This window comes from Astatotilapia calliptera, chromosome 5 (genome assembly GCF_964374335.1).
Source record: "Astatotilapia calliptera chromosome 5, fAstCal68.1, whole genome shotgun sequence".
In the NCBI taxonomy this organism is placed as follows: Eukaryota; Metazoa; Chordata; class Actinopteri; order Cichliformes; family Cichlidae; genus Astatotilapia; species Astatotilapia calliptera.
Genome location: NC_137426.1, coordinates 4024087 through 4047890, shown reverse-complemented (window position 1 = coordinate 4047890; position 23804 = coordinate 4024087). Strand labels below are relative to the sequence as shown.

The 23804-nt window shown below is 39.8% G+C and overlaps 1 protein-coding gene and 1 long non-coding RNA gene across 2 annotated transcripts; both read right to left on the bottom strand.

Moving 5' to 3' along the window:
- Window positions 1–370: 370 nt before the first annotated feature.
- On the bottom strand, window positions 371–3528 carry LOC113021637 (uncharacterized). Its single transcript, XR_013909149.1, has 5 exons — window positions 3407–3528; window positions 3105–3258; window positions 2882–3024; window positions 2452–2559; window positions 371–1221 (listed from the first exon to the last, which is right to left on the bottom strand). It is a non-coding gene; the product is annotated as an uncharacterized LOC113021637 (long non-coding RNA).
- A 2825-nt stretch (window positions 3529–6353) lies between these two features.
- On the bottom strand, window positions 6354–16300 carry LOC113021897 (uncharacterized). Its single transcript, XM_026166723.2, has 5 exons — window positions 15828–16300; window positions 15009–15144; window positions 14172–14338; window positions 8860–9153; window positions 6354–8142 (listed from the first exon to the last, which is right to left on the bottom strand). Exons 1-5 carry the CDS (start codon window positions 15892–15894, stop codon window positions 7967–7969), a joined length of 840 nt encoding a protein of 279 aa, XP_026022508.2. The 5' UTR covers window positions 15895–16300; the 3' UTR covers window positions 6354–7966.
- Window positions 16301–23804: the final 7504 nt, after the last annotated feature.

Genomic DNA, 23804 nt, shown 5'->3' with positions numbered 1-23804 from the left:
TAAATAAAGTGTTAACTAATACACTTTTTAATAGCATGTAGTTATAGTTCTAGGATTTTGTTTTGTTAAGTATGAATCATGTTAATGGTGTTTCATCACAAATACCACAACTTGATCCTCATCAACATTGTTGAATGTGAGATTTGTAATTACTACAGAGGGACAGTTGTCTACATAAACACAGACACTGTGGCCACGACAAGGTAGAAATGGTTTCATTTGATTCCTCTTTTTATTTGAGTCGATATGTGTGTTTTGGTATCTGTTTGATTAAAAAAAAAGAATAAGAAATTCATCATTGAGTCATGTAAAAAGTTAAAGGAATTAACATTACTGATGCAAAATTTCAAAAAGCAACAACACAAACATGTTCAGAAATTAGGAACACTTATTTAATTGTGTGAATGCTGATTGGGAGCTCTCCTCATGTAAACACAACGTAATCCACAGATTTTACATGTTTTTGAGAGCCGAGGTTCAATTAGGGACCAGATACAAAAACACTGTATTATTCTAAGAAAACTAAATACAAAAGCATACAAAGGTATACACATTCATTTCTAAACATCTTTATATTACATACTTTTGGTTCTTAGTTCAATCTTTGTTTGTGTATTTATTTGGATGAAAGCTAAGGATAGATTTAAACATGGGGTTCCACCCAACTTAGAAGTGATTACCTTAGTGTCAATCCAGCATATTAATCCAGAAAATAACATTATCACACATTTGATGACCTCAGCACTGGAACAACACACACAGACACACACACACACAAAATTTACTGAAGGTCAAAAGTAATGGAAGCTCTGTAAGTTCCGAGCAAAGGACCCAGGCGAAGGCCATACAGGAACAACACAAAGCAGCTGTCAGTACACACAATAGGCATGGCTGCCATTTGTAGCAACTACAAATACCTAAAAAACAAATTCACCTAAAAAATGTATTTTAACCAAGAATCTACCTGATCATACACAATATTGTTTTGGATAGGCATACACAGCATTGTTTATACATTCATCCCTGGGTCTTTAAAAGCTGTAGTGTGGCGTAGCAACAGTCTGGTAAGCTGTATATACATTTAAGGCCTTGGATTATGAGAAGGGTTGTACGGTGCTGGCTGAGCGTCCTCTGAATATGGTGGCGGTGCAGTAGCCTGGCTTGCAGGTTGCAGAGGGTACATCGGCTCCCCGGTGAACAGCACTGGGTGAGTAGGATTGGCTGAAAAGACAAAAGAAACTGATTTTCTATGTTTATATTGTTATTGATCAAATTATTTTTTCTAACTCATTAGGCCATATGAACATTTTAATAGTAAATGGTATGAAGAGTCAACAAATTTAATAATTTCCTTTATAACTGTGTATTGATCCACGTAACAGAACAAAGAAACGTGCTGTCTAATAGATCAAATGGACCATCAGCTCCCTCTTGTTTTTAAATGAAAATTAGTCAGAAATCACTGACCAGTTTATTAGGTACACCTGTTCAACTGGTGACTAATGCAAATCTGTAATCAGCCAATCACATGGCAGCAACTCAACGCGTTTAAGCACGCCGTATTTCAGAAACTACTGATCTGCTGGAACCATCTCTAGTGTTTACAGAGAATGGTGGGAAAAGAGAAAATATCCAGTGAGGAACAGTTCTTTAGAATGACCGGAGTGCTTTGAGCTGACAGGAAGGAAACAATAGCTGAAATAACCAGTTGTTACAACCAAGAACGTCTCTGAATGCACAGCATGTTGGAACCTTGAAGCAGATAAGTGACAGCAGCAGAAGACCGCACCACTCGTCTCGGCTAAGGAAAGGAAATGTTGACTACATTTCAAACAGACACTGCAAAACTGAACAACAGAAGCTTGGAAATCATTGTCTGGTCTGATGAGTTTCAATTTCTACTGTGATATTAAGATCAGAATTTCATGTGAACAACATGACAGCTTGGATCCATCCTGCCTTATGTACAGTTCAGACTGCTGATGGTGGTGTAATAGTGTGCAGAATATTTTCCTGGTACACTTTGGGCACCTAAGCATAAATTCATTATCAGTTAAATGTCGGAACCCATGTAACTGCTGACTATATCAATTCCATCTTCTGATGGCTCCTTCCAGCATGAAAACATCCTCTATCACGTGCTCAAATCATCTCAAACTGGTTCCTTCAACATTATAGTGAGTTCACTGTTCTCAAATTGGGATGGTGTCATGTGAATATGGACCAAAATCTCTGAGGAATGGTTGCAGCACCTTTTTGAAGGCAGCAAAAGGGGTTCAAACTCGTACCAGCAAGGCAACTTGAGTGTATATTAAATCACAGCACAAACACAGATACATAGCTTCATCAACACCTGGGTGTCATCAGCCAAGCTTGCTGCCAACTTTAAAAACGGGAAAAGTTGTCAGTTGACATATTTATTATGTTTTAAAATAGAATGAAACAACTTACTACTTTCTTGGTAGGAGGGTGGTGGAGCTGTGGGCATGGGCGGGCCTGAAGGCACAGCCTGGTAGCCTGGGTGGGGCGGCTGCTGAGGTGTGTTGGAATTTATCACAACTGGAAAAAGTCAAAGATTTACTTCAGCTTGAAAATGAGTTTAAAGACATCTGGGAAAACTCCCATCTTTTCTAATCTTTTCAAAAAATCCAACATTAAAAATGACAGATTGCTGTTTTATTGTTCGTGCATCAGACTGTTTCTTGTTTCCAAAACTTCTCCAAAATCCCACCTTATCAACTGAGAAGGTGTCTGGCACATAAAATCTCACAAAACAGACAGCACATGTCTATGAGAAGTAAAACTCATTTCAAACAAGAAACAACTGGATAATATGCTGACTTAATTACAGTGTCATTGCTTGTAACTGTGACCAACTTACTTATCTGTCTTTGAGTCGGCCTTTTTTGACATTTCATGTAGCAAAGGCAGCAAGGAGCCAAACAGCAGATTATGAGAACCACACACAGCAGAAGAATTAAACTCCCTACGACGATTCCTACAATCAGACCGATTTGGCTTGTACTGCAAATAAAACATGAAAAAAAGCTTTAATTTCTACTCACATTTGCATCACGAAAAAAAGGTTAAATAGAAGACCACACCTTTGAAAACTTCCAGAACAGAATTCCTGATTTAGCTGCTTGGGCTTATCCTTGCAGCAGTATCTTAGATTGCATGTGCCACAGCAGTACTTGCTACATTTTTCAGCATCATGTGAGACACCGAACATGTCCACATAGCTATGGCACAAGTCGTCTGTAAGACATGAACGAGGGTAAAGTGAAGAGAGGGTAAGAGTTGAACCAAAGATCTGGTAGACAGATGCTGTAGTGATGGCGGAGAGAGACAAAAACACCGATGAGATCACAGGCCTGATGAAATAAATATCATAATAAAAACTCACCTGATTCCGCTGGGACCAAAAAAACACACAAAAGACACACAAGACAAGGTAAGACACTCGAAACTATAAGAGACATGATGTCGTGTAAAAGGAAATGAGCTCGACTTACAGGGACGACTCTTCCTACTTGTGTGTCTGTCACACCCTGTAAAAGGTAACCCAACAACATTCCTTCAATAGCATACATGACTTAGCACTAGATGATCAACAGAGTGCAACTACTTGCAAATAAACCCTTTGAAAACAGTACAAAGTGTATTAATCAAAGGTTAATCCTAACAGTTAGATTTTTTTTTTTTGTAATCTCTTGCCAGCAGTTTTTAAGCTTTTGGGAACTAAAGCAGTCATATACCGAACTTCTGAAATCAAAACAGCTTCCCATTCTTTCTTAGAATTAGATTAAAGCTCCTCATTATTTTGGGGTCATATTTTTGGTTTCAAATAAGTCAAAAGTTTTCCTCGGGTAGCAGATGTGAACAATCGAGGCCACAAGCTAAAATGCATCAGTCAAGCAGTAAAGTTGCACTTTAGCTTTTATTACATGCGTTTTTAGTACAGAGCCATCGTTTTGCACTATGTGCATGCTTGACACTGACTTTCTGAGATAAGAATCACCTTCCCTGATAAGGAAGTAATCTCAGTAGCCATTGATGATGCATTTACAGATGTGCAAGAATTGCTCATTTCATCCCAGATGTTTTCTTTTGATGCATGCTCAATCATCCAGATAGTTAAATCTCCAAAGGTTGATTCTGTTCACCTGGACGTAGCGTTTTCAGTGGGAGAAACGTTTCGTCACTCATCCAGGTGACTTCTTCACTCTCAGCTGACTGCAGGTTTCCCCAGTCTTGTAAACAGTATATTTGCATAATGACAGAAAGCAGCCCACTGAAGGAACAATGGGCTTTTAATTAAAACAGCATCGAATCCTAGATAAGTCGATACATAAATTAACAAATTCAGGATATTTACAGACACCAGTACTGTAGTCACTGGGTTGCTGCTATACCATATAAGACTTTGAAATCAAACCAGATTTACTTCATTAAGCTATCTAAAATCTAGAAAATAAAAAAAAATTCCTGAAGACTCAGAACAAAATGAAGTCTCACATTACCAGTTTAAATGTGAGTTTCTGTTGTTGTGCAACATGTGAATGGAATACTTTTAAGCAGCTCCACCCAAACGTTCTCTGAACCAGTTACTGCTTGTTTTTTTTATCTTGTCTCCACCCAGTCTCCGCTGATTGGGCTGGTTACACTTGTGCTCTTAGATCATATCCTTGTACACTCCCCCCCATCCCCTTACTCCCACCAACCACACACATAAACACCATTATTAAATGTATGCCAAAATGTATTTCTGAATGTTCCACTTTATGAAAACTAGTTTAGCAGGTACTAAAACAAGGACTGGTGGTGAAGCCTTAAATCCACATCATAACTCTGTTATGTTGCTTGGCCTGTTTTCCATGATAAGCTCAGATGCAGAGCAGAGGACACTCAACTCCTTTCCTCATCTTTTTTTTTTTTTTTTTTTACAAGTAAGTGATCAACAGCCCATCTAATCACCACCACGGTGTACCCATCTTTTTGCTGCTTCCAGCAGGATAACGTGCTCAGCCACAAAGGTCATCTCAGACTGGCTTCTTGAACATGACAGTGAGGTCGTTGTACTCAAACGGCCTTAAAGTCACCAGATCTGTTTCCAATGAGGCAGCAAAGTTGCATCATTGTGGCAACTGTGTGATGATGTCATATCAATATGGACCAAAATCAGTGGGAAACACGTCAGAACTGGAGCCCTGAAACAAGCTGGTTGATGTTGAGCTCTATTTGTAACAAACTACGTGGAAACCTTCCTATTTACGTGTTAAATAACCCCCTGGAAATACTAAAATAGATAAAATAATATAGACTAAACAATAACCCTGTATTAATTAGACTAGATGCCATTATATGAAGTCTTTTGAAGTTATACATTAAACATAAATATTAGTGCAGTCATTATTTTCACTCCCCAAACTTGTATTTTATTTATAATTTTTAAAACGTATTCACCAACATGTCAGTTCATTTTCTTTCGTTTGAGTCTGTCGCCCATTTCATAGCTGTCGATAATATATTAACACAAATTCACCAAACTGAAAATTAAACAACCAGCAACTGAAGAAAAGAAAAAATAAACTTTATTGAACTTTGTAATAAGGTCTTTTTCACAAAATATGACATTAACACACAAAGAAAGTCCAACATATACTCTTAAAGTGGAATTATTAGATTTTAAAGGAAAGGGGGGAACTGGAGCAAGAATAAATCGCTGAAAACAACATAATCTACTGTAATCCACACACGCATCAATAAAATAGTCAACACTGGCCAGAGAACAGAAACCACAGGAAGAACACGAATATAAGCAGGAAAAAGGAAAGCCAACAAGTGTTTTTCTATTCGTCAGCTGATGTAACAAACAAAACTAGAAACACGTGACACTGCATCCCTTTCGTTAGCTAACATTCAGGGACTCAAACATGAGTAGATCCCAAAGGCCGCTGCAGAGGTGTGACTGACGCACACTGAAATGTAAAGTTTGCCGCAGAGTTCGACTTAAGCCAAAGTCTAAATAAAGGAGGATGATACATTGTCAGAGAAGGTCAAGGTCTGGACGTCACATGAATTGTAACTGTACTTTTCCAGAATCAGCTGAGTCACGAGAAGAAGAAGAAAAAAAAAAAGTCACTTCAAGTAATTTCAGCCAGCAGAAAGCAGAAGTGGTGGCTCTTTTCCACAATCAACACTTGAACACACACACACACACACACACACACACACACACACACACACACACACACACAGAACAAGTTAAACAATACCAAAGAAACTTAATGTTGTGAGAACATTAGAGAGAAGGTTTGATGGCACGACTCAGGAAACAGGACACTGCTGAATATTGTGCATCATTCAAGCCTTTATGGTGACATAAAGCAAACAGACTCCATAATAAGTAGAAAAAGATATTTTAAATGATTTGGAATTGCATGTATGTTTCTGCAGGTAATGTGGCTGGAAGGCACAATTGTTTGTGTTTAACATGCGCTCATCATGTTATTGTTTGGTTAACTGAAAAGAAAAGAATCTCCTTTGGTAAAGTAACCAGAAGCTGCCAGCGCATTTCAGCTCAGTTAGATGTGCAACCCCGTTTACAACAAAGTTGGGATGCTACATACAACTTCATAAATAAATTCAACTAACTGGCAATAACAAAGGATTGGATTCAAAAAGAGCATTGGCAAGATTTAGACGACTTAGACTTAGAGCTGGAAATGGAGAGCGGTCCGGCACTCTTTAAAAGACCGTGCAAGCAAACAGTTTAAAATATTTGTCAATGTAATAAGCAACAATTTCTTAAGAGCAACAAATCACGATAGCCATCTGGAGACAGTGTATTTTACCTAATATCACAAAAACATTCTGATAAACTGGGAAACTCTTTACATAAAAGGACAAATTAAATATCAGTTTTATACTGGAAAATGCTGCATGGGCTCAACAACACTGCTGGACTCTATATTAATATAGAGTTCATCTTATTCCAGGATTTTCTGGGCCCGTGTTTAAGATGGGCTGTGGAAAACGCTCCTGCTGTCTGACCAATCACAATTTAAGGGAGCGAGCCCATCTGAATGTTTGGTACATTAGCGCACACGTTACAGCTAGCATTCAGCATTTTTCTGCAGCTTACACAGCATCCCAGCCCGGTTGGAAATGTGGTTGTAGGACGGGCAAATAAAACCTGAGTAATGACGGGAAAACAACATCTTAATGCCAATTCTTCTGTGTACGTAAACATCAAAATGTAAAGCAAATCATCCCTGTGTGCGAGGCGTGTTTCGGTGAATTGGAACTGGAGTGTGTGCTGAACACTTGTTAACTACGTGGAATTTGTGTGCTCAGGAAACACTTCTGGTCAACTCACATAACACAAATAATTTTAAGGTATAAACCCTCCAGTGATAAATGCTGCACACTTACAATTTGTTCCCATGTAACATTATTTACAAGGTGATACAAGGAAAATACAGGGAATAAAGGATCAAAGCACTTCATCGACCTGCAAACAGCTGCCAGATGGCAGTGGGAAAATGGCTACAGACACTGAGACACCTTAAGATCAACCACTGAATCTGACTGCAGTCACTGTAGAGGCCAGGTAGTTTGGCTGGTGGATAGTAAAGGCAAGAGGGATACGCTGAGGAATGAGGCTGAAAAAAGTACTTAAAGCAGTGAGAAACAGTGGTCTCATGTTTCATTTCTCAAAATAACTAAAGATGGACCCCAAAAAAGAAAAAAAAGAATATGCATATTGCATGCCCATGCAATGCAAGTAAAAAACATAATTTTCACTTGGTAACTGTTCAACAGAACTGCTGAATCAGCACCGCCCTAAAATTCCCAAATACAGGCAACAATGAACCAAGTTACTCTGAGGTTTCTCTTCTTGATTCAAAGAACAAACTTCCATTTCAGCAGAGTGCTGCAGCACGGACGTCCACTATCCAGGCTAGGGTGGTGGTGCAACAAAAGCTGGGTTGTATGGAGGCTGGACTAGGAAGTCTGCGCCTGCAGGTGGAACGTTGGGCTGCGGCTGGGTCGGAGGCTTCAGCGGGTACGCCGGCTGGCCGGGTGTGAACGCAGCCTGGCTGTAAGGCATCTGTTGTGGAGGATGGGCAGGGCCAGCTGGAAACAAAAAAATGAAGTTGGCGTGACAATGAACACAACCTCAACTTCAGCTCTGCAGCTCTGCAGCTTGAATGTTTCATTTCCCTTTTTAGAAAAACCTCAAAAGACCCACGTCTATGCAACCGCAGTTTCCACCTCTACATTGAGTACAGCTGTTTTGCATAATTGCAAAATATTATTGCTAAATCTGAAAACATTTAATGAAACACAATAGTTAATAATGTCGAGCATTTCTTTAAAAAACTCTTTAATTCTATCCGAAAACCTTTGTTTCGCACAGATCAGTTTGAAAAAGCTACACCTTCAGAATATTCTTCTACAATAAAAACTAAACATCTAACCTGCATTTTATAAGTGGCTACAATTAAATTACAGTCATTCAGTCTCAAATCAACAGGGCTTTCTGCTCAAACATCCTTGATTTGCATAAAAAGTTTGAACATTTATGATGATATAATTAAAATTTTAGCATTTTCTGCATTTTTGTGATTAAGAATTCTTTATACTTTTTTTTTTTTAGAGTGTTGTGAAAATCACAACAAATACTGGCATGCTTGTTTGTTTGAGATATTTTTGGACAGAGCAGCTCCTTTTCCCAGTTAGAAGCTTCAATCAGCATTTCCTCAAACACACTGTTTTGGTGTTCAAAGCCTATTTAAAGCTAGACCAACACAATGTTTGTTAATTACAGGGATGAGGAAAATTCACACTTACTTGCATCCTGATAAGATGGTGGTGGTCCTGGTGTGAATGGTTGTCCATGGTAGGGTGATGTGGGCATGGACTGAGCTGCATAGCCCGGCTGAGCTGGATAACCAGACTGAGCTGGATAACCAGACTGAGCTGGATAACCAGACTGAGCTGGATAGCCGGGCTGCACTGGTACTGGCTGGTAGGGCATTCCCTGGTAGGACTGCGATTGTCCAGGTACTGCAGTTGGTTGCTGCGGGTAACGCTGAGGAGTGGTGGTGGTGACCACTGTGGTGTGGGTAGTGGTCGCTACCACAGCTGCAATTAAACAAACAAATAGATTAGAAATATAGAAAACTTTGGCTGTTTTACATGCAGTGTAGGAGTACAACTACAGGAGGAATTATTCAGGTATGGAGATAAAAGGATTCAAACTAGTTTCACTTAAAAAAAAAAAAAAAAAAAAAAAAAAGGGACATCCTCATAAACCCTTATAAATGTTTATTACACACATAACACACTCCATAGGCATATGTACTAAATCCACATTGGCTTTGTCGTGATTGCCAGTGCAGAAAGATTTAAACACATCAGGAAAAACGATCTCAAAAGAGATTCCAGTAGAGTCAAAGGTATTTGTACTTCCTATTCTGTTTGTATTCAGGAGGATATGAGATAACAGAGGATTACAGACCAACCAACAGCACAAATAAAATGATCCAAATGTCCTGAACTTGTTTGGAACATGCCACCAAGTTAAACACACAAGTAACTTGCCTTGGACAAATATGAGGCAAGAGCTACGCAACTTCTGCAATTAACCAACTGCAAAAACCCAGCTGTCAAGAAAAAAAAAAAAAAAAAAAAAAAAAAAAAAAAAAAGAAAGCAAAAATAGTTTACAGTTTCGATTCCTGCAAATGGATCTTCTAACACTACAGCTTAAACACAGAAGACAGGATATCCTGGCTGGTAATTAGCCAAATAATTAACAGCCAAGATCCAAAACGTCTTCGATGTGTATCATAATGTATGGATAATATTCTTATAAAGAATGACTGAAAACTGAATATTAATCAGAGAAAGACAAGAAAAGGGTGCAGTCTTAAGTAAACATCCTCGATCATCCTCTCTAGCTTCGCCTAATGAAGAAACAGCCCTGCCATAGTCACACTCAGAGTGTAAACCCATCGCTGTGTAAGCTCAGTAAAAATGAAAGAAAGAGGGGGAAAAAAACCACCTGGGGGTGTAACGAAGATGTTCTTCAACATCTTCACGACCACTTCCTGTAAATGACGTAGGATGGCTTTCTTTTCTTCTTTTTTTTTTTTTTTTTTTCTCTTTCCAGTCTGTGGTTGTCATAGAAACAATGAGTCACACAGCGTGGAGCTCTGACTTCCTGGATTTGATCCCATCATACCACTGGAACTGAGGCAGCCAAGGAAGCCAGACTGCGTTCCTCACTTGCATTTTAGCCTCTCCGCCAGAAGACTGTCGCCTAACAGCAAAACATTAACCAGCCGACTGACAAAGCTGACAGGAGGTGCAAGAACTGGGAAGAGCGTTCATTATGGTGAATGCACGTCTCTGTAAACATAAATATGGACGTGTGGAGTCAGATGCTTTCCTCTATTGAGCAGAATTTTTTTTTTAATTCTTTTTAGGGAAGCGGATCAAGATGTGGCCATGGACATTAGCGGTTTCAAAAACACAGGATAGTAGAAAGAACTGTTTCAGGGAATTGTGGAATTAAGGAGGATAAAGTGGAATACAATGTTTATAATCTACCGCAGATAAAGAGTTGAGCGCTGCATTCTTGGCAAAATAATCTGTCAAAGTTTTCTCTTTCCTATTGAAGGCCGGTGCCCTCTTCACCTATATGGGAGATTCCTCTTTCTCTCCTCGTTTCTCCTTCACTAACTGAGAAATGCAACAACCTCCTCCTCTGTATATTTAAGCCTGTGATTTTGATGTATTTTTGAGGAAAGTAAATAAGGCACATTAAGTAGAGTTACAGGTAGAAAAAAGGCCAGTTCACCAGATATTTAATGGACAAGACTGATGATGTGGGATATTTTCATTACTCTCAAGAAAGCCAATGAAAAGCCCACAATGTTCCATCTTCCCTACACAGTGTGTGACATCACACTTCCCACTCAAATACCAAGGGTTAAAAAAAAAAAAAAAAGGTCCCAAAAGAAACCCGTTTAGTTTAAAAATGTGTCAAATATTCATCTGCATTTTCTGGACTAAACAGTGACGCTTTCAGGAACTACTTTCAGCGGTCTTTGTCTGTTGTGAGGAAAAAGTGGAACAGGAGGAAAAGGGATAAACTGGAATTTACATTCAATGTGAATGTGTTATCGACAGATAAATAGACGCCTTTGGAAAAACATCCATCCAAAAGGAAAAAAAACAAACAAACAAAAAAAAAAAAAAAAACGATGCTTTATGAGAGAAATCAAAGAAGGTGAAGAGGAAAGTAGTAGTTAGCCTGGGTCAACTATTTATATGATAGAGAGAGCTTCACGACATCACAAAAATGATTTGTGATCTAAAAATAAAGAAACAGTCAAACAAACTTCTGAGGTGAGAGAAAAGAATAAATGTTACATAAGCTACACTTAACCTATGTGGTTATCACAATAAATCTGCATTGCACTGAATTCCTAAGCAACTTCAAACAGTCTCGCTATGTTAATACGACACTGGGAAATGCTATTTGCTGTCTTTAATAGTATAAGTTTTTCTTGGTTTGCTATGTGAGTATTTCCCCCAAAAACGTGTTGATCATACTGACTAACAATCTGGTGTATCCAGGAGCCTCGTTTAGAGTGGTGCCAACAGCAAAATAAGGCAGTAGGTCACCCCGTGGAGAGGGGTCAAAGTACGATCCATTGAGGGATCGCTAACACAAACAGAGAACACATCCAGATATACCAGTCCTCTGCAAAGTGTTGTGATGATGCCAAAGTTGGTTTAATAGCATCAGTTCATTTCTGGCTGTAGTTGGGTGAGATTTGAGAGTGGAAAAAATATATAAAGACACTTAGGACTTAGGAACGCTGGAGTTGTGGTTAAACAGACATAAACACCTGTGCAGGTGACTCCAAGTAGGGCTGGGCCATATCATACTGTTCACGGTAATACCGGTAAAATGTTGGGCAATGATAAGAAAATGAAATATCGCAATAGAATATGGATAAAACACGCATGCGCAGAGCCTTTGTTTTCATACGCACATGGCGGAAAAAGCATGGCGGTGACGGAGAATGAGGAGAGCGAAAGCGGATCGTTGAATGAAACTGATGAACCAGAACTGGTTTGTAGAAATGCTGCAACTTCACTGGTGTGGAACTGGTTTAGCTTTTGTCCGTCAGATACACAACAAAGCACTATTTTTGGTAGCGCATGCTAGCGGGCCGTCGTTATTACCGTGTTGTTTGGAAAATACGGCGCACTTAAAATCAATCCTTTGATTTTTCTGAAAGTCGACAGAGCCCCTTATAATCCCGTGTGCCTTATGTATGAACTCTGGTTGTGTTTACTGACCTCGAAACGATTTTATGTGCACGGCGCTCGAAAATCTGTCAAATGTTTCAGTACGACTTTGCTGAGCTACGAAGCTGCACCGCTTGATGGATTGTCTGAGCATTACGGCTATCGTAGGCAGGAGCCTCGCGGAGTGATACGTACTGAGCTTCAACATAATGTTACCGTATTGTGTGTGTATAACCTGTTTTTAAGTTTTGTGGATATTATACATGGTTATGCTGAGGATATGTCGGCCAGTTTCCACTGGAAATGCCTTTTGGTTAAACTGTCAGCGAGAAATTTGCATTTGCACGGTAAAATTTTTTATATCGCTTTAATGCACTTAGAAAACAGCTGCTTGTTCAAGTAAAAATACATTGATGGGTTTTTTGCACTAATAAAGTTGTGGAGTTGTAAAGTATTTTGTCTAGTGTCAGTTATATCGATATACAAATTTTCAAATGTATATCGTGATAAATATTTTTGGTCATATCGCCCTGCTCTAACTCTAAGCAACTTAAAGCTGGTGTTTCCATTTGTGGGAAACTCAAAGTACTCAAAGTAAGCAGATTCAAAAGTCAAGTAAAGACATGACCCCTGAAGAGAAACAAATAAAGCAGCATCGTAGTTTGGCACCAACTCTAAACAGCAATTATCTTTAATGACATGCTGAGTCATCGTTCTGAGGGGTAAACTCTCACCAAGAGAATCACTGAAAAGCCAAAACTTGTACAACAAACCAGAGAAACACAAAGTGAGAATGAGGAACTTCACAGCTCTGAAGGGTTCACAAAGCCTCTGTATACTGTAGTGATTCTGAAACATTAGGTCAGGTGGTGCACTGTGCCTCAGCTGTGATGTTAGTCGTCAGGCTACATTTTGCAATAATGAAAGTCATGTGGTGGGTGGGCCAACAGTCTTCAAATGAGTCCCCTCATGATCTGCTTCAAAAACTACACGGACAAATCCTCCAACTCACTAGAAACCAAGAGTCTGGCTTCTTTAAGACATGGCAAAAAAAGCAGACATTCGTGTCTATGTAGGTGAGAAGCTCAACAGCAGACTGTTTTTTTAAAAAGTGTTGCTTGTTGGCCGAGAGCAGACAACCTGCAAAAGTGCAGCAACATGTTGCAGATGCATCAGCACGGGCCTACACGCTGTCTACATACTAAAAATAGGAAGTGTCACCGCTAAAGGTTGTGGTTACTTTACGTGCAATAATTGCCAATAAGTAACAATTACTTCAATGTGTCAGAAATCCCCTGAACTGTAGAAGATTCTCCCAGTGCCATGAAAAAGCTTCTTGAATCAGAGACCACATGAGGTTTGGGATGTGCTGTAGACGAGCTTAGGTATGTGACTTGTGTAAGCTTGTTCCCCGAGTCTGCAGAGAAAATGTGCATACACGACAGTATGACTCGCGCTAATGGGTCCTCGATATAAAGGTGATAGAAAGATTTAAAAGCACCAGTCGTGCAACGCGACTAATGCCGTTACATTTATTTATCTAAGGCCCTCGTTATACTTTTTGCATCTCCGAGTCTTCCTGGTCTGACTGATGTAATCATCACACAGTGAGCGTCCACGTGTCTGCCAGCTGTTTTCAACTGCACTGACCTTTCTGCAGGGTCTTCACATTACAATGCACCAGCTGAATGAGCTGAACTCAATTCAGCACATTAACTCTTCATAAACTGCTACTGGTAAGAGCAGATGCTACAATTAGACCCTTATTGCGGCCCTTGGGAAAATATATTGTCCATTCTTGGCTTAAACAATCAAAGACAGAATTAGTAAAACTTACGGCGTGGTTTGCGGCACATGTTGTACAGGCAACAGCAGGGGCAGACGCAGCAGCAGATGAAGATGAGTACAAAAATGATGGAGCCCACAATACCAGCCACCATGGGTAACGTATTATCGATATGATACTCATAACTGGCACTGTTGAAGCTATCAACATTATTATAGCTGAAAAGGAAAAAAAGAAATTAGTATGAAAAATTGTCTTTACATGACATTAACTTACTACAAAACAGAAAAAGGAAACATTTACAAGTCACCAAGTCAAATTTAACCATTTTAGGACCTTTTTAAAACTGGAATTAATCACAAACCCAAAGTATGATGAAATAATTAACAAGGCCATCATGTATTTACTAGTACGCTACAATTTCCAGACCTTCAAAGCACTACACAACAAAAACAACTCCTGATACTATAGTTCAAGTAGAACCACGGTGCTGCCTCCCTTTCCTCAGAGTTTGTGTTTGCAGGTGTGTCACCTTTCATAAACCAGCAGAAAACATACAAAAGGTCCTTTTTCTGGGCTTTGGGAGATATTTTTATGAGAAGCTGAATTCACTGTAGTTCAGTGGTTTCAAAAAGAACAGATAACCTGTCAGTGCTACAGCAGGCATGTGGAGGAGTATGGTCTATTAATCTTAGGGATAATGTGAATGAAGGCCTCGGTGCAAGCTGTAGCTGACTCACACTTCAGCTCTATGCTGGTGGTCGTGCACAGGAAAACCTTACTTCCTGTTTCTTAACGGCCTAAAACACACACTTGGCTGTAATTACACAGAGAAAAGGGGGAAAAATGAAACCAACATCGAAAATAGATTGAAGGAGAAAAACATACCACTTTTTTTGGTCATCTTCTTTAAAACGACTGTAATAACTTGAACAACAATATCTGTAATAGCATTTCCCACAGCAATATTCTGGATAGCATTTCTGGACACTTTGGCCCGTGTAGGCCAGGCAGTCGTCCCCTGCTGTAACAGAGCAGAAAGAGGGGCAGCAAAAATTAGCTCAATCGTCAATAAATCATTTCAAATAAATCAATTAGTTTAATTATTAGTTATGAAATTTCACTTTTCAGCACTGCAACTTGGTGACTTTTGGGAAACTGTTGATTCACCTTCAGTTTCATTTCAGAGGCTGTAGCTCTGGGTGTTGTTGAAGTCTACGACACTGTACAGAGACGTTTTCACACCCTTATTTATCCTCAGTTTAAAACCCCGCTGTTTCCACTTTGTGGGTACTTTGGATGATGTAGTTTCCACTGCTGCCAAATTATCTTTCACATGTTTCTTATACTACAACCGAGCTGTACCCTGCTCTGTACCTAATTAACTGGCAGCTTTTGCGACCAGATTATGCTTGATGGTAACTATGAGCTGAAACGTTAGAAAACAGCCGTACGTAAACCCCCATTACCGTGCACATGGCTTTCAACAAATAAAATGAGGCTGTAACAAACTAATCTTTCGGTCTTTTTAAAAGGTTTAAAACACGAGCTGTAACTTTAACGACGACCGTCTGTGACATCGCCCAAACAGCGGTCTAATATCGATGTGACGATAACATCACAGACTGCGTGGCGGCCTGAGACAACACGCAGTTCGATAGCTAATGCGAACAGCGACCGTTTACAGATTAAAACAGTCAAACTTACCGGAAACACAAGGGAACAGGACCACATACAAAGCCAACGCAACAATAGTGGACAGGCCTGGCGCCATGTCTACTCCAACACTCCCGGATTCAGTCAAGGAACTGAGAGTCTTCGACAGCTCCGGAGGAGGAGGGGGTGTGATGGACTCTTCGACTGCGGCAAAGCTCGTCTATTCCCGGAGCTGCCTCGCTCGGTTCATGTTCCAGCCCACTGCCAAACTGTTTCTATTCATGGACTGTTTATAGGGCTTTGGAGTTGACGTCACGCCGCAATGCATTGTGGGAGCGCGGCACCATATTCGGGGTCTACGAATCAAATCAAACACACTGTGTTGGAACGACGATTACAAGATGCTTAAAAGTAGCTCGTGAGCATATTAATACGTCTTTATACGCAGTTTTTGGCTACGACCGTAGATGTTCTGTATAAAAACGTTTTACGAAGCGTGAAAACTACAATAAATACGGAAAAGAACTTAACGATAACGGATGTTTTTAAAGCGGCTGCAGACAATGTGGCAGACCTCCACAGGAAGTACTTCCGCGGCGGAAGTTGATCATTATTTTTTTTGTTTTATTTTTTGCTTTGTTTTTCTTTCGTGCTCATTTAGTGACATTTTACAATATTTAAATTAATTTGGGGCTGATTACCCAGAGCCCCAGTGACAGAAGGGGCTCCAACAAGCCTGCAAACAAGAGTTTTTTGTGTAATTTATCTCTAAGTAATAACTGTCACAAATTGACTCGATTTCAACGGAAATGGTTGATCGTCGCAAATTGTGCATTTATTTCTTTGTTTAATCATAACTTTAAAAATAAATACAGTGAAAACACGGTATTGAGAGCGTGAGAAGTTTCTCAAAGTTTGTATTGTTGCTCATATTGTCTTTGCTGTACACACATGCAGAGCTTGATCATTTATTTTCAGAAAACACATAGGGACAGACAACCATTCACACTCACATTCACTCGCACATTCACACCTAGTGGCAATGTGGATTATCCAATTAACCTATCCCCACAAACTGCATGTCTTTGGACAGTGGGAGGAAGCCGGAGTACCCGGAGAGAACCCACGCAAACACGGGGAGAACATGCAAACTCCACACAGAAAGACCCCGGCCTGATGGTGGAATTGAACTCAGGACCTTCTTGCTGTGTGGCAACAGTGCTAACCACTGTGCTTCCAGTTTGCTGCCATCAGGAAGGATACTGAAGAGCCTCCGGGCCAGAACACGCAGACTGAGAGACAGCTTCATCCATCGGGCTGTCAGGATGCTGGCCATCTCTGAATCGAGAAGGGGGGCCCAAGGGTACATCTTTCGCCATCATACAATGCTGTGTAGCCATTCCCCACTTTCTGTGAATGGTACTCAGGGCCATTGATCAATAGGCTTTGATTAGTTGTCATTGATCAATGGTCATAAGAATTTGCATACTAATAATCATGGAAGTAACCCCCCAGCACATTGTTCATTCAGTGGTGCTAGTTTCCTTCACTATGCAAATGTACTGTTTATAAGGTTGGAGAAACCTACAGTCAGCTGAGACTGAAGAAGTCACTTGGATGAGTGACGAAATGTTTCTCCAACTGAAAATGTCCAGATGAACAGAATCAACCTTTTGGGATTTACTTACCTGGATGATTAAGCACGCATCAGGATGTTATTTTATTAATATTTTTAAAATGATAGCGGCACACACAAAAATTTTTGCAGCACAAACCAGCACAAGCGTTTGACATCAATTTTGTTGGATTTGAAGGTGGGGGGGGGGGGGGGGGGCAACTTCACTCACATCTGCTGTATTTTGTTATGTCAGTGATCTTTGCCACATTTTCTTCTGCATGGATGTCTACGTCGTTTGAGTTAAGAGCAGGGTTTATCGAGGAAAATGTTTCATAATATTTTAAAGACTTGAAGATGTAATGAAGTCATCCTAGAGAATGTAGAGCAACACTTAACACCGGTAGGTTGTATTAGAGGGAGAATCCCAACAGCACATTTATCTGGCATCTATGTAACTAACACACACAAAAAGATTCTAAGTCTGACCAACCGTCTCAGCCGCGGGCAAAAAGATGATGGTCAGTACAATTCTGAAAGGTAATTTATTGACACAATAATAAAAGATAAAACAGTCCAGTGTCCCATTTGCGGATCAAGTAAAAAAAAACACAGTCCCAAGGCCAGAGCCAGCTATGCCAGTTTCACAGAGAGACAAAATAACACCTTCACTATATAATTCATAGCACAAAACCCATCCATCCCAAACATATCAGCTTTCATCCCATTACATACCTGCACAGAGAGATAAAATAACACAGCAGTATTTGTACTGTGGGCTACAAGTAGGCTAGTGTATCAGAGCAATCAATTACACCTGCCTCTAATTAGTCCAACCCTATTACAGCCATTGGCTTACCAGAAATGTGACACACACACTCACACTCCCAACCCAGTGCAACTTCACACAATAATATGGAGATGAATTAATACAGGCCCATTAGTCTACCATATTACATCTACTCATGGCTGGGTGGCTGAATCACTGTATCAGCTCTCTGTTGTTAGGTCTGAGGTAACAAAGGGGAAAATCCTAATAACATAAAAATATTTTTGACCCTGCTGAACCTCTACTGGCTTTTTCTGCTTTGTTTTGTTTTCAAAATCACTTATTAAATGTAATTTCTTTTATTTATATGCATTTACATTGATTTTATATAATGGAGAGGTTTTTTCTTTTTGTTTTCTTTTAAGGTTGTGTTATACCACCTCCCTTCTCATCGATTTTGTTGGGTTGTTACAGGATTGACTAGTTCTTATGACTACCAGTCCTTTTTGTTGTTTAAAAAACTAACATACTCTTTCAAACCTGAAATAAAAACCTTTTTTCATGTATTGCTTTGTTATGCAGTGATATTATATTTACTGTTAGTGTGATTCAGATAGGATTTTTTAGGGGGGGGGGGGGTTGTCTTGTCTTTCTTACAGCGACGTAGTAGCTGAAATGTACTGAAATGCAACCACCACAATCATCACATCCTCTTATACCACTCACCGCTGTGGTTACACTGACCTGATGTCATGGTCCAGGTGACCCACAGGACCGGCGTTTCCACCCCCGGACGGAGCCGCCACATTCCTTGATTATTATTATTCCTTGATAACTTTGAGCTATTCTAGGTTATGGTATGCACTTTAAGCACCTCTTACCTTTGTTCGCTGTTTCCATCTATTGCACCCACTCTAAATAAAGCTTTGTCACTTTTGGTTCCTGCGTCTCCGATGTGCTGCCTGCCTTAGAGTCCGTTTCCCACACTGGCCTCTGGCCGTGACATCTGATTAATCTGGATGGTGTTTTTTTTCCTCTTCTCAGTCTATATTGTTTCTCATACACACAGGTATTCCTGTACATAACCCTACGATCTTCAGTCTAAGTTAATCTGCTCTACTTGCCGTGTTGTTTTGCTGTGTCAGTGCCCTTTGAACCATTTTCTCTGTATGGATGTCTGTTAACTTTTTTGTAACAGTAAAGGTAAAAAAAAGGCACAAAAAGAGGAAAAGCATCAATCGTGTGATAGAATATGAAAAATACTTTGTGTGGGATATTTTAATATGGTTTAAAGAAATGTAACTTTATTTTCTGGCATTGCAGATTTCCTTCAGGTCAGATCTGAGGTTAAAGGTCAAATAGAGATTGTTATGGTTTCTAAATTTATGGTTTAAAGACATCCAACACACAAGATGGCACAACGCTGCTGCCCTTAACAAGCGAAAAAGAGATGAGAGCCCAGCTAAAAGAAACAGAGGAGGAAGAAGAGCATGAACCAAACACATGATAGGCTGTCTGATTCAGGGTTGTCCCTGAAACTAGTTCTGGTAAACTACACTGAACAAAAATATAAACGCAACACCTTTGTTACTGCTCCCATTCCCCATGGGATGGACGTAGAGGCCTAAAATTCATTCCAGATACACAATATAACCATCCCTCCCAAACAGTGGTCACAAATCAGTCCAAATGTGTGGTAGTGGGCACATCTGCTATATTGAGATAATCCATCCCACCTCACAGGTGTGCCACATCAGGATGCTGATCTGACATCATGAGTAGTGCACAGATGTACCTCAGACTGCCCACAACAAAAGGCCACCCTGGAATGTGCAGTTTTGTCTCACAGCAAAATGCCACAGATGCCACAAGCAATGAGGGAGCGTGCAATTGGCATGCTGACAGCAGGAATGTCAACCAGATCTGTCGCCCGTGCATTGAATGTTCATTTCTCAACCATAAGCCGTCTCCACAGGCGTTTCAGAGGATATGGCAGCACATCCAACCGGCCTCACAACCGCAGACCTCGTGTAACCACACCAGCCCAGGACCTCCACATCCAGCAGGTTCCAAGATCGTCTGAGACCAGCCACCCAGACAGCTGCTGGAACAATTGGTTTGCACAACCAAACAATTTCTGCACAAACTGTCAGAAACCGTCTCAGGGACGCTCAACTGCATGCCCGTCGTCCTCATCGGGGTCTTGACCTGACTCCAGCTCGTCGCCGTAACAGACTTGTGTGGGCAAATGCTCACATTCGATGGCGTCTGGCACGTTGGAGAGGTGTGCGCTTCACGGATGAATCATGGTTCACATTGTTCAGGGCAGATGGCAGCTGAGAATGTCCCAGTTCTTGCATGGCCAGCATACTCACCGGACATGTCACCCATTGAGCATGTTCGGGATGTGCTTGACCGGCGTATAGGACAGCGTGTACCAGTTCCCACGAATATCCAACAACCTCGCACAGCCATTGAAGTGGAGTGGACCAACATTCCACAGGCCACAATTGACAATCTGATACACTCCATGCGACGATGTGTTGCACTGCATGAGGCAAATGGTGGTCACACCAGATACTGACCGGTTCTGGGTCCCCCGACCCCCAATAGCGCAAAAAACTGCACATTCCAGGGTGGCCTTTTGTTGTGGGCAGTCTGAGGTACACCTGTGCACTACTCATGATGTCAGATCAGCATCCTGATGTGGCACACCTGTGAGGTGGGATGGATTATCTCAATATAGCAGATGTGCCCACTACCACACATTTGGACTGATTTGTGACCACTGTTTGGGAGGGATGGTTATATTGTGTATCTGGAATGAATTTTAGGTCTCTACGTCCATCCCATGGGGAATGGGAGCAGTAACAAAGGTGTTGCGTTTATATTTTTGTTCAGTGTACGTTAAAACCAAAACAGAAGTGCCGCTGAATCCCAACTCAACCTAAATGAAGCTTTAAATGCAACAGAAATATAAAATAGGTATGCAGGTGCAGATCGGGAGAAATAGACCCTGACACCAGCTGTTAAACACCAAGCTCTGCCTTCTCTGATTTGTTCAGCAGTGAGAACAAATCAGAGAAGTGAGAAAGCAGGTTAAAGATGCTAACATAAAAACACACATAACATAACATAAATGATGACTGGACCCACACACTGAGGTCACGTATAACAGAGATAATATAACATTTGAACTCTGACAATTACATTTGATAGTTGATGCAGTTTCAGTTCATAGCAGCTCAGTTTCATCAAAATTAGAATAGTTCATGAAGACTGGTCAGCTGAAATCATCACTTGCCTCATGTTCGCCAGAATTCAGGGATCAGAATGGGTTTTATTCATAACTGCTTTCAATTAAAAGCTTTTTGTCTTAGAACTGACCAAGTATCATATAATGAAAACCAGAGCAAACAAACCATTTTAACCTTCAACGACTCGCCTCCTTTTTGTTTTTTGCTGTAAACCACTAGATCGCACCATCCACCAGCACTTACCCTACTTAGTAACTGACCCCAGCACCTGATCCAGCACAAAACACAGTTTTTAGTAAAGAGAAAATAAGTCATCCTAATCTTAAAAGCTGAGAAGATTTATATCTAAAACTATTGAATTGTTTCAGTTGTAATCCGGGATAATATTAGTCAATTATTTTATTTAGTCTATATTGATTCTGAGCTAAATCTGTGACTGCCCAGACCATCATTACAAATTAAGTTTTTTTTTTTTAACAGTTTAAAAGGCCTGGTGTAATTATGAGAGAATTGGGGTCGAAACATCTACTATAGAGCAGCAAAATTGAAAGGAATGTGTGCGGGGGCACCTGTGCACCATTGCATCACGCCTCGCCAGCTTAAAATCTGTGTAGAGTCCTGTGTTTGGAGTTGTTTGTTGATGTGTATGGCTGGCAGAGGCAGAGCTGCAGCAGAGTGTGTATAGCAACCATGACCGAGATAATAAAGGATGCTAAAAAGCATGAAGGTACACCCGGGTCTGCCGTGGATTTCTTCCAGCATGTTTACATCTAAATGTTTCCTCTGATTTTTGTATACAAAATCTGTTCTGTGTAGACAGTTAGTACAAATAAAAGCTTTCAGTTTTAATGTTTGACTCCTCGTTCAGTTGATAAAATATTTTCTGACTTTCAGTAACTATTTTTGTAGATTTAAATGAAAGAGTTTGACAGAACTGCATGTGGGTAAAATTTCAACAAACACTCCTAAAGACAAAACAGATCAGCAGAGGGCAGCAAAACACCACAACCACTGGTGTTGGCCCTCTTCCTTGGCCTGGTTGAGAGGAACAAAAGGACTTCCGAACAGAAAATCTATTTTTATTCAAGATTGGTTATCAAAAGGTGTTTGGGCAATTGCCCATTTTGTAGATGAGGAAGGACATGTTTTAGGACATCAAGATTTTTGCCAAAAATTTAATGTCCAATGTTCTAAAAGTAAATTTAATTGGGTTATAAAATCCATTCCATTGTCACTTAAAAACATAGTTGTAAATGATATAATATATTCTCCCCCAAGTTAAGGCAATTATATATAGATGGTATTCGGTTTTGTGATGTTAAATGCAATAATAAGTTTCTAAGATCTTCATTAAGGAGTCTTTATTCCCCAAATTTACTTAGACGTAATTACATATTAAAAGATTTCCAAAGGGAAGAAATTGAAAGAATAAGAACTGATTATATCACCTTCCCTATCCCTCCTAAAGGGAAAGAAGTCCAATTTAAAATCTTGAATAAAATTTACCCGACAAATAGACTCCTTGGTGATAGATTCAAAATAGAAACTGGTAATTGTGTATTTTGTGAAACAGAAGAGGAGGATTTGGACCATCTATTATTTTTGTGCAATTTTAAACAAATTTTTTGGTTGGATTTTCATACCTGGCTTTATTCCAGTGGGATTCAAATTACCCCCATTTACATTAAATATGGTAATGTTTGGAGTGTTTTTGAAAGAAAAGAAAGCTAATTATGGTGTCAATGTGTTATTAATCTTGTGCAAGCAATTTATACATAAATGTTGTTGTTTTTTAAGACCAAACCAACACTAGCTTACTGGAAAAAACGACTTAAACCTGTTGGTTAAATCTTTGACTTTAATTAAAAAGAAAAAGGCTGCTCTTTTTGTTTCCTTTGTGGAAGATTTTGATTTAGTGAGTTAATAATCTGTTAAATTATGTGACCCCATCTTTATATTTTGTTTTTCCTATATATGAAAGTTGCTAATATGTAAGGAATGTCTATTCTCTGAATGTGTAATATATGGTGCATTTTGTTTGTATGTTAATTTTACTAATAAAAAAAAAAAAAAAAGGACTTCCTGTTTCCTGTCCAGGTATTTGTCCTTTTTGTCCCCCTTCAGCTACTAACCACAGAAGATGCTCAAAGCATGCCATCGCCCACTAGTGGACAGGAGAATCATCTACCCATCATTTCTCCACCTAGCTACACAAGCAAATGTTGACTTACTGATATGCTTATGTTGAAACATGCACTTACATCACGCACCAGTACATCCACAAGAGGAAGGCTACAAACTACAAAAATGTAATTTCTTATACAAATAAAGCTTGTTTAAGCCTTAAAACCTTTGAGATAATTCTTTCTCTGGATAAATTTAGCAGT

Coding starts and splice junctions, on each gene's coding strand:
- LOC113021897 (XM_026166723.2), bottom strand. CDS start 15,894: ATGGCGCCAGGCCTGTCCACTATTGTTGCGTTGGCTTTGTATGTGGTC. Junction 14,339..15,008: donor GAAGATGACCAAAAAAAGTG/GTATGTTTTTCT, acceptor TTTCCTTTTCAG/CTATAATAATGTTGATAGCT. Junction 9,154..14,171: donor CATGTGCCGCAAACCACGCC/GTAAGTTTTACT, acceptor GTTTAATTGCAG/CTGTGGTAGCGACCACTACC.